At 34.1% G+C, this 12,069-nt stretch overlaps 1 protein-coding gene across 1 annotated transcript in view; it reads right to left on the bottom strand.

The window, feature by feature from the left end:
• The window catches only part of GNAT3 (G protein subunit alpha transducin 3), a 65,385-nt gene that overhangs the window by 36,088 nt on the left and 17,228 nt on the right, over positions 1 to 12,069 (bottom strand). The window contains exon 2 of the mRNA XM_040472814.1: positions 4,853 to 4,895. Coding sequence (XP_040328748.1) covers positions 4,853 to 4,895 — 43 coding nt within the window. The remainder of the gene's footprint in view (positions 1 to 4,852; positions 4,896 to 12,069) is intronic.

Here is a 12,069-nt window from a genome sequence, read left to right as displayed (position 1 = left end):
AGAGTAGAGGCAGAACCTATATCCATTATTTGTTGTTTTTAATGTTTGATTGCCAATAATTGCTGTGTTTCTATTTTCAACATGGCCATGTTTATCTTGCTATATTAAACAAACAACTTTAATAGGTAAAAAAGTAGACCACTAAAGGTTGTGGAAAACATGCAGTAAAATGTCTTTATAGATAGCTCAAGAATAAGTTCATTAAAGAAATCTCAGTTCTTTGTCAAAAAAGTGAAATTGGAAAATTATTTAATTATTAAATTAAAATGGCAGTTAGGTTTTTCTTTCTGGAATAAGTTCTTATTCCTATCCTTTCATCACAGGATAAGGAAACATCACAAAGCAAAATGGTAAATGTATACTTTAAAAAATCCAGCTGTAGTGGGACTTTAAGTAACACTGTTTTTCCAGGGAATGCACAAATACATTTCTGTGACATAGAGCTTTCTATCTGCCAGTTGATTCCTAAACCTGTTCAAATTAGTGAGCTTCTACTGGAAATTTTCTGTAACATACTGCATTGTGTACTGAAAAGAATTAATGAATGACACTTTCTCTCCTCCCCCAAAACATATAGACTAGAGCTCCACTGTCTAATATAGTAGCTACTAGACATTATTTAAAAGTAAATTAATTCTGGGACACCTGGGTGGCTCAGTTGGTTGAGCGTCTGACTTCGGCTTAGGTCATGATCTCACAGCTCGTGGGTTCGAACCCCGTGTCTTGCCCTGTGCTGACAGCTCAGAGCCTGGAGCCTACTTCTGATTCTGTGTCTCCCTCTCTCTCTTCCCCTAACCCATTAGCATTCTGTCTTGGTCTCTCTCAAAAATAAATAAAAACAGGGGCGCCTGGGTGGCTCAGTCGGTTAAGCGTCCGACTTCGGCTCAGGTCATGATCTCGCAGTTTGTGAGTTCAAGCCCTGCATTGGGCTCTGTGCTGACAGCTCAGAGCCTGGAGCCTGTTGCAGATTCTGTCTCCCTCTCTCTCTCTGACCCTCCCCCGTTCATGCTCTGTCTCTCTCTGTCTCAAAAATAAATAAATGTTAAAAAAATAATAAATAAAAAAACAAAAACATTAAGTAAAACATTAAAAAAATAAGAGTCAATTAATTCCTCCTTTACACTAGCCAAATTTCAAATGCGTAATAGCCACATGTGACTAGGAGCTTCCATATTGGAAAATGCAGATAGAATCTTCCTGTCATCACAGAAAGTTCTATTGGAGAGTACTGGATTATATAGGAAGGTAGGGCATAAAATTTCACTTTTGTACAGTGTGAGAGTATATTACAACAATGTCTGAATGTGGTACAATAAACTAGAAAAGAAGAAGCGATAGACTTTATTGAGAGGAAGTCTAAGAGACTGGGGGGAGACTGCCTGGGGCAGTGATTGATGATCGGTTCATTATTCAAGGAGGAGTAGTTATTTCCAGATAGCGAAAAGGAAGAACACTCTAGGAAGAACAATCAGTACGACCGAACAGATGGCTACAATTACCAAACTTTCAGTGTATGCCAAGCACTGTTTTAAGTGCTTTATATGTCTTCTCATTTCTTGCAATAAGTAGTTTAAGGTAGGTAAAATTATTACATACATTTTACAGGAAAGAAATGTAGGCATAGATAAATGAACCACCACCCCTAACTTAGTACATGGTACAGTTGAGCAATAAATGCAGTCTGATTTTGGAGCCCCTGATCTTAGCTGCTAAGCTGTATGCCTTCTGTCATACATTAGTCCAAAGCATTATGTAAGTTCAGCATCTGATGTAGAAAGCATGAAGGGGGAGGGAAGTCATAGGACATCAGAATGAAGAGGTAGATAAGAGCTAGATTCTGAAGTGTCTTATGTATCATGCCAAGCAGTTTGATCTTGATAGTTTGTGAACAGTACGATTCAGGAAAGACATACACTCTTTTTAAAAAGCGATCAGTTGGTGTTACTGTGGATACTGCAGTGGAGGAAAGAAGAGGGAGGTCGAAAGTTCTTAGCGGGATATTGCATTAATCCACTTCAGAAATGTGAGGCTTTTAAACTAAGGCAGTGACAATAGGGATAAATAACACCCTTGAAGATGTAACTTGTGTAGATGTGACAAAACTTGGTGAGTAGGTGAGCGTCTTCATATCTACACCCAGATTTATTGCTTTAGAGGCTGCCGCTGCTGCTGCTGTTGCTGCTATAATTAAATGTAGGGAAACAGGCCAGATGGAGAGATAAGTTAGTGTTGTTTTTTTGAACTGGACCTATCCACAGAATATGGACGTAGATATACCTGCTTCCCTAGTTTAGACAAAGTGAATTTGAAAGAAATATTCTAGGACAGTCTGGGACAGATGATAGCAAAAATCACTGGACCTTAGCAGTTTTCATCTGAAGGTATAGAGTAAGCAGAGAAGGGGACCTAGTACATTAGAGGCACCAGCAGTTAAGATGTAGTCAAAGAATCTGGGAGTAAAGCAGGTGGTTAGGAGGTAAACTGGGAAAGAGTTATTTTAGAAGCCAGAGTAAAGTTTGAGAAGAGAAAAGCCCAGTGCAGTGAAACAATTAAAATAAGGACTCATGAGCATTCCATACAACATGACAATTGGGAAATAATAATTGACATTTATACGGGCAATTTTTTTGGCATGCTGGAGGCAGGCATGATGGAAATGGTTTAAGAGTAAATGGAAGGTAGAAGAGTAAAGAGAGCTAATGTTGAGTATTCCATATAGAGTCTGCTGAGGAAAGGAGGAATAAGTAGCATCAGGAGACTCTGTTAATAATAGAAGCAATATTTGCTCATTGTAGAAAATGTGAAAAACCCAGCAGTGTTCAAAATGAAGGTTCAGTTTAACTTTAAATCCCAGTAATGAGAAGCAAATATCTTTGAACATTGGAATATTTTCTTCCATTTAAAAAAATTATCTATTTTGTTATAGTTGAGGTAAAGATGTTTATGGAATCTTGTATCTTTGTGGTGCAGTGAATATAAGTATTTTCTGCTATTAAAACTTTCTCATTTGCATACAACTTGTAAATGGGTGTAAAATATTACAGTTGAAAAGTGGAGAGTCCCATACTTTCACAATCCATTTCCCTATGTTTTATTTTAATTTAGAGTATTTTGTTTTACCTCATACATCATTATTTTAAATAAGACTAGTCCAAATCTCTCGGTGCATAACTGTTCATATTTTCATGTTTATATTATTTTATTTTTGTACTTTTTAAAAATTTAAATTATTTTATTAAAATTCTCGGAAATATAATTATTATTTTCCCAAGTTGCAGTGTAGATTGCAAGAGTTATTTCTATAAATCTGCTTTAACAAATAATTTTACAAGTAGTAATGAAAAATATTAACTTGTCAAACCTCACCCTTATTGAGTAATATTATTTAAAATTATTGTTTGCTAATTTACTAAGATGAAGAATAGCTCATTATAGATGTAAACAGACATTAATTTTGTCTTTGTGAATTGTCTGTTCATAGTGTCTTACCATTTGTATTTATTGGGCAGCTTATTTGTTTTCTTACCAATCTATATTTTCTTACAAATCTATATATTATATATCTCTCTATATATCTATATTTATATCTATATGTACATATTATTATAGTCAGTTATCTATTATATTTATTATAGATTTTTTGCTAGTTTTCTATTTTTGTTTAATTTTATTTATGGTTTAATATATTTAAAAGTTTTAATTTTTAGATAGCCAAATAATTGATTATTTCTTGTTTTACTGCATTTAACTTCACAGAGAATGGACAGGTAAAAAGGATAGGGGGAACTCAAGCATGATTTTAACCAGAAATAAACTAACAGGTGAATTCAGTGGTAGTGTTACAGGGTGTGCAAGATGATTTGGGATGCAAGGATGGAACTGAGAACACAAAAGCAGTATGAGCACTGGTCAGGATAGAGGCGTGTCCTGTTCTTCAAAGATGGGAGAAAAGGTATAAAAAAATTGGGTGCAAGTACAGGTATCATGGAATTTGAAAAGTGGATCTTATATAATTGCTGATAAGGAACTTACATGACATTAGTACCTAAAAAGAAAGGAAAAAACAGTGTTTTACATTCTAAATAGACAATTGTATCATTAACTGGGATGATTTCCTCTTGTGACCTATTCCAAAGAGCAAGATCCTCCAATAGGTAATTAAAAATAAGCTTAAAAAATGATCATTTTCTCCTATAGCAATAGTTGTCCTTTAGAATTCTCCAGCAGTGACAGTCATGAGATCTTACATAATCATCTCCACTTATCAATTGAAATTTTATTTCTTCAGACATTATATTCTTGGATTTTAGCACCTTTATATTTGTTGTCTCATCAAGAAATTCATGCCTACTTATTTCATTATAAAGAGGAAAGAAAAATGCAAAAAAAAAAAAAATGAAATCCATGATAGTAATAACTTTACATAAACATTTTATTCCCAGGTAGGTAAAATGCCAATTGGGTTGAAATTATAATTCCCTCCTAAATTCAAATGAATCTTGACATATTTTGAAATGTTTATGGCTTATGCCCACCATATTGAAACCCTAGATTATACCCAGATTAATATATTTAAAACATAACTGCTTCTAGTAGGCATCTTGTTGAGAGGCAAGATTAAAAAAAAAATGGAAATGACAATATTACTCATCAGTTATGCTCTCTGGTAAAGGGTTGGAGGGAAATTTTCACAGGAATCATGACTGCTCTGCTGCTACCTGGATATATGGACCATCAATCAGATTTCAATCTGATTTCAATATTTTTCAATCAATGAAAAATATTTCTTTTAAGACTGGTCAACTACACAGACAGACATCAAATATCAAACATTAAAATAGTGTGTACCTACTTCATTTGTTTAACAATTGTACTTTTTCCAGATTCTCCTGCTCCTGAAACAGAAAGGTGGGAGTGTTATCAATTGCTACCCCAAATCTCTATAGATAATAAAACCTGTGATTATCATTTTCTGATGAGTAAATCTTTAACAGACAACTCTCCTATATACAGAAGGACAATCATCTCTGTCAGGTCTTGAAAGGCATTAGCTGCCTACTTTCCAGGATAGCTGAAGAAAATAAAATCCCTCTATATAGGTGTTAATCCAGATACAGGTCTGGCTCCAAGATGAAGGGTATCTTCTGAAACAAGAAATGTATACTTTCAGGAAAAAAAAGTTATTATTGACTTTGAACATAGTTTGGAAAGTCCATATCTCCTGGGTTTGCACCCCAAGGAAAGTGGTCCCTAATCAACTATGTATCTCTAGATATACACTCCATATTGCCTCATATATCGTATTTGATTAAGTGGCAGTAAAAAAAGAACATGAGACAATAGTCTTTTATTTCCAGAACTGTTTGAAGCTATTCTAATTGAAGAATGGGCTCTTATCTTTATCATTATGTTTACCTTGGTGCACAGGTGTTTTCTCTTTAAATAAAGTAAGTTAATAACACTAACAACACTAAGCAAACCAAAAGAGACTACAGATAACAATGATGTGGGAATATCTGAAAATGGGTTTCATGTTCCAGGGAAAGGAGCAGGGAGTGGCAATAATATAGAGAGCCAGTTGGATTTATCTGGAACATTTATTTTAGTTAATGATATACAATATACAACTTTATTTTGATATGTTCAGCAAAGATAATATAGAGGGATATAAAATTCACATAATTTTTAAAATATAAAACATGAACCTTTGATGAAAAAAATCTGTGATTGTTTCCAGCTGTGTCTCAAGGCCTTTTGAGTATATTTCTTGAGTCTGCCTTGCCATTAATGGGTATTTACTTGGGAAATGAAACTCAAGAAGTACTGACATGAAGTGACCCAGGTTTGTGGGATTGGCTCCGTCTCTGTGTGTGTTGTGCATGCACATGTGTGCACTTGTGTGTTTGAGTATGGGTGAGATATCTTTGGTAATTTCTTTAGCCCCTTAATTTCCTTGTTTTACAAACTGAGAATACTGACCTCCCAAGATTATCAGAAGAGTATAATTAAGCATGAAATTATTTGCAAACTACAATGCAAAATAAAGCATAAAGCTTGTACTTAAGAATCCAAGGATGTAAGAAATTTTGCAGTGTTTTGTAAAGAGAACAGTGTGAAGATACCCTACATGTATTAAATAAATGATGCCAAAGCAACTGGATGTTCATGTTGGAAAAGAACACTGATTCTTATATGACAACAAAGCAAAAATTAATTTGAATTGATTCATAAACATATATGTGTTTGCGTATATACTAAAACTATAAAAGTTCTGGGGCAATACGTAGATGAGAAATCTTTGCAAACTTGAAGTAGCCAAAATGTTCTTACATAAGTTTAAAAAAAATCCCAAACAACAAAAAGTCAAAAATTGATAAATTGGACTTGATCAAAAATTTTTAAGATCTAATAGCACCATGATATCATTAATATATGGGTGTTTTATCAAGTAGGATATTACATATATATGGTTATTATATGATATATATAGTTATATTTTAAACAGGATAAATGCAATGGGACTCAGGAGTATTCAAATAAGAGTGTGTATTATAATGATGGGTAATAAAAGGATGACTACCATGTTTAGATTCTAAAACGGATATGACTCTTGAGAGTGAAAATGATGAGAAAATTTGGTTAAAATTACTACGATATAGCGGTGCCTGGGTGGCTCAGTCGGTTAAGCATCTGACTCTTCTTGATTTTAGCTCTGGTCATTATCTCATGGTTCATGGGATCAAGCCCCATGTCGGGCTCTGCACTGACAGCACAGAGCCTGCTTGGGATTCTCTCTCTCCCTCTCTTTCTGCCTTTCCCTCGCTCACGTGCATGCATTCTCTCTCTCTCTCAAAAAAAAAAAAAATTACTACCATATGTAGAACATATTGTATAGAGTATAAAATGGAGTATAAAAACACACTTTTTAGTGTATTTATCTATGAGTCCTGGACATGTGAAGGATGAGGTGGGGAAGGAGCAAATCAGGCAACTACTTGAACTTTGTATGTTCTGATTTCATAGACAAGAGAAAAGCAGAGTCAGCAAGAGTTGGTAAAGCCTGATAATGCAGAGTTGTTAATAAAATTTTTAGATACAATCACCAACAAATCTTGAAAGTATTGGGAAATTAAGTATTTTATAAATGATATGAAATCATATCTTTTAGAATATATCCTCAGGTTACAACTAACCCTTATCCATAGATATATGACATTGAAGTATGGTAGTGATCAAAGACCTCAATCAAATACCAAGAGTAGATTTTTAGTTTTATCTTCCTAATTTCTGTATATCTAAGAGAGGCAAAGGGCTTGGTATATCCCTGCAGCTCCAGAAATTGGGTCACAAAACATGTTCGAAGTCTCAGTGTGCCTGTTAATTTTGGACAGATTTCAAAGTAGCACAGCTAAGGCAGTTTTAAAATGTCCCAGGAAAAATCCAAAATCAGGAAAACTCATAGACCTATGTCTCTTGCCAGCATGGTAGCCAACTGCCTTGTCTTACCTTTGTTTTTATATAAGCAAAAGGAATATGACTTTTGGTAACCCTGAATCTCAGAATTATATTTAAATTTATATCAAAATACATATTGAACCAGAAGACACTGACTACTCTGTTTAAAATTTCAACTTTAATGTCACCCACTTCATTCTTCTTTCCCTACTTCACATTTTCCTAGCACTTACCTTATTCTGCAGATTTACAAATTATTCACATGCTGTTTTAAATTTTTCTTTTCTGTCTTCCAACACTGAGAGGCAAACTGCACAAGGGCAGAGGTCTTTGTTTTGTTCACTGATGTATCTGAAACACCTAGAACAGTGCCTAATAGTAGACTCTCCATGCAACAAATGGATTCTTTAAACTCATATTTCAAAATTTTGCCCTCTCTGTTGTATATTATATTTTTCACATTGAAGCATTTCTGCCTGACTGGCACTGTTTTCTTAAGCTGTGATAAACAGATATCACTACACCCAGGTTTAATTCTACTTTACAGCAAATCTGTTTTATCTCAGGCCTATCTCAATGTATCTGGTTTCTGTAGTTCTCTGAAATACCTGTGCACCTTATATACCAAGGATATCTAGAGGAAAAGCTACAGGAAATAAAATTTCATTGCCTGGTGGTGATGTATGGATTCCTCCTCTCGGGTAAGCCTCCAGCATACTTCTTTGTGCGGTTTTATGCAAGTGTGGTCTACACCACACAGTGTAAAATTTGACAAATGCAAAATCAACCACAGCAATTGGCTAATCGTTCTTCATAGACTTTTAAAAATATAATCAAACATGAACTGACAGATGGGGCATAGCCATCTCATTGAATAGAGATTGCTATGTCCAAGAGTAAAACCTTTGAAGATAAAATAAAAATCACATTGAAATATCACCTCACCAATTTTCAGAAGACAACTGGCTACATTATTTTGCATGGCTGAGCATTGTTTGCAAGAGTTGTAAGAAAAAATCAATGAGCTTTGTACACTATCTTGGTTCGCTGGCTTTGGAAAATTTGCTATTTCATTCCAGGCTGTGAATCATTTTGAAAAAAAAAATTATCAAGCAAGATTATAAAAGTGTTATTGGCAGCCCGATATTGGATGTACAACTCAAAGATTTAGAAAAATGGCAGAATAATCTGCCCCCATCCACTAGTTTGCTTTAATTGTTCTGACAACCACAGCTGGCATTACAGACCATGAAGAAGCAAGACAAAAAAAAAACACACAGGAGGGAAAATCCAAGGTTTCTTTTTCTAGGGATGTAATACATTCATGCAAATAAAATGCCTCGATGGAAGCCCCCCCCCCCAAAAAAAATCTATTCTTGGTAGCTTTTGTTTTAAATTCTCTAATAGTCGTTGTGGACAGTAGAAATTATAGCATCTTCGTAGACAGGTGACAGATTTGGAGAATATCTCACTTTTCCAAATATTATATATAATACACACATATATAATGGAAAACATATATAAACATATATATACATATATATGTATATATGTGTGTGTGTGTATATATGTGTATATATATATATATATATATATATGTACATTTTGTTGTTGTTATATGGAAAAATATAGACTTACAGGGACATGGGAGCAAAGCCAATGGGCCCAACAGAAACTCCATTGCTTGTTCATGCAGGTGTATTTAGTGTTGCATTTTGTTCAATCAGAATGGAGATACTGGGAGGAAAAACTTCAGAGAAAATCTGAGACTCTTGAGAAAGAAAACTCACCTCTATTAATTTAATTGGTAATCATACTGATAACACTATGACCTGCCAGTTTCCAAAATTATTTCTGAGGCTATAGTGTACCTTATTATATGTTCTTTATAGTTTAGCTGGTTATTCATGACCTTTCTTAGGTAAGCAGAATAATCACATTAAAAAACATAGTACGTAGTTTTTTTATGAAACTTCAAATGAAATAGTATTTTCTTTGGAAGATTTTACAAAAGGTATCTGGATCATTCCTTGCTCTACGTAGTGACTTCGGTCTTCTATGAGAAGGTTCAGGATAGTTAGCTACAGCATTAACAGGAAAATTCCTGAAGAGAAGTCCATCTCTCTAAAATCTTATTTTTTGAAACTCTATTATAAAGTCATTTCAGAAAGAAATTATCAAATCCCGTTCTCACAATGATTCTGGGCGTTAGTTCACAATAGCCATTCCATTCTTGTACGATTAGATCATGTTACAGAGTCAAATATAGCATCAAAACGGCATGTTCACATAGAGCGTCCTGAAATAATCTCTTCCTTCCAAACTGCTCATCACTAAAATTATTTTCTGGGTCAAGGGGTACAGAGGGAATTTTACTTCTTGGGAGTAGATAATGTCTCAAATAATTACATATTTAGGCTTATGCTTCATATTTTGACACTCAAATTATTAAGGATTAGAGATTTTATTCCACATTTTTATTTGCAAATATAAAGATAAAAAATTAAAGCTCCACAGTATCTATACTTGTAACTGAACTTCAGCTGAACACATTCCAGGCTTGCTTGTTCATTTGTACAACTTGTTAAAAGAGGCAAAATGAGAATAAACACTTCAACTTATGGTCATGCATAAGATTTTTTATGGGTGGTTTTAAAAATCACATAATTGTACAGTGGAATCAAAACTTATAAATCAACCAACTATGCACATCTCTTTTATGAATGAGTAGAAATTATGATACTCATCTAAAGTTCCACATCTACCTTAAAACAGAGAAACTGTGTCTTCTGACTCTCATATTAATGCCTTAGTGTTGCTTTCTTTTTGAATATGTACTAGTAATGTCAATATCAAAATTATTTCACATAAATTATTTTAAACTCCCTCATTTTAAATTAACATGAAAGCAGTGTACTTTTCATAGATACTGGAATGCAGTGTCTGCTCATCATTCATTTATAGACTGTAGGCATGGAAGACATTTAGGTTAGCCCTTTTGAACCAACTTAATTTCACTGCCCTCACTTTTCCTCTTCCATTATAGAGCACCAACAAAATCATCTCTCTCTTTCACAGGAAAACCCTTCAAATAATCTAGACTGCGGGTGGGAAAATGTAATAAGCATAGTCACAGTTTATAATTAAACAAATGTGGGCTTGCGGTTGTTTCAGACTTTGGGTATCTTGATCAAATTTAATCAGCGTCTGTTTTTTCTTTCATAAAATGGGGCTATTAATACTTCCCCCTTAGGGTTTGGGTAGGTTAAACTACAGATGTGAAATACCTAGGGTGTACTCTAACATACAGTGAGTTCTCAACATTTTCTCTTAATTGAAGCATGCTCTATCTCTTTTCTAAGAGAATTTTGAAGTTTATTTTATTCCTTCAGTCCTTTCTTGTGGAGCATGATATTTAGACCCCTTACACAGGTAGCTATACCCCACTTGAAAGCCAGAGTCCTGACACACAGCTACTTAAAATGGTGCCATAGATATCAGGAGATTTATCAACAACACTGATATTCTGATGTGGTAGGATAGGAATGCAACCTAGGCTGGCCTTGCTCTTGGTACTTGTTTTTAAATAGAACACTTAATATGGACCATGAATCATTTGCTTTATTCTTTTTTTCTTTGTAGTTTTATCATACTATTTACCTATATTAAGTTTGTAGTAGTTAATGTTTTTCTATGTGTTCTTTTTTTTCCATATCACCTCTTAGCAAACGGATTCTTTCACATACTTTGCTGGTGTAATTTTTTTTTTTTTTTAACATTAGTCGAAGATATCTTTTAAATTCCATTTTGCTCATTTGGACCAATTGTTTCTGCTAGTGGAAGTCGGTTGCCATTTTGACATTGTTTGTCACTATTTCCTGCCAAATGCTGAATGCTGCTTATCCACCTTCACCCAAATCCCTGGTAAGAGCATTGAATAGGAAAGGGGCAGGGGCAGGAAACTGTCAAGTCCATGAAGCATCTTAAGTCCTTGTTCACTATTTGTGGTCAACAGTGCTAAGTAGTTAGCTATCACACCCTCTGAAGGTTGTTGTACATGCTGTTTATCTGGTTAAGGGAATTGCCTTAATACTTTGATAAGAGATTTTATCAGGAATGGATGAAAGAAGTTTATTATTTATTTTTGCTTCAGCTACTAACAGAATTAAAATGATTTTTCTCTGTTAATGTGATAATGTAGTGGATAATATGAATTAATATCCTAACACTACTTTAACCATGAATTCCTGGGATAAGTTCCCCCCACACACACACACACTCACATACACTTAAAAAATATTTTACACATTATTAGAATCAGCTTGCTAATATTGGCTTCGGTTCTTGTATTTATGTTTGTGAGGAGGAGGATTAGCCTGTCACAGTCTTTGTTAAGTTTTGTTGTCAAGGTTATCAAATAATGCATTAAAAAGTATTTCCTAAAGAAGGTTTATATAATTTTTAAATGATTTGTTCATGAGATAATTGGTAGGATCTACTTGTAAAGTCATATTGAATTTGCAGATAAATTTGTACAGATAATAAATAATATCTCAATGTACACTTGCTTTTCCTGAATATTTTATTCTAATAATCTGGAAACCTGCAGAAGTT

The sequence above is a fragment of the Herpailurus yagouaroundi genome, unplaced genomic scaffold (assembly GCF_014898765.1).
Source record: "Herpailurus yagouaroundi ecotype Mexico unplaced genomic scaffold, PumYag 100, whole genome shotgun sequence".
Classification (NCBI taxonomy): domain Eukaryota; kingdom Metazoa; phylum Chordata; class Mammalia; order Carnivora; family Felidae; genus Herpailurus; species Herpailurus yagouaroundi.
This window is presented reverse-complemented; position numbering and strand designations above follow the sequence as displayed.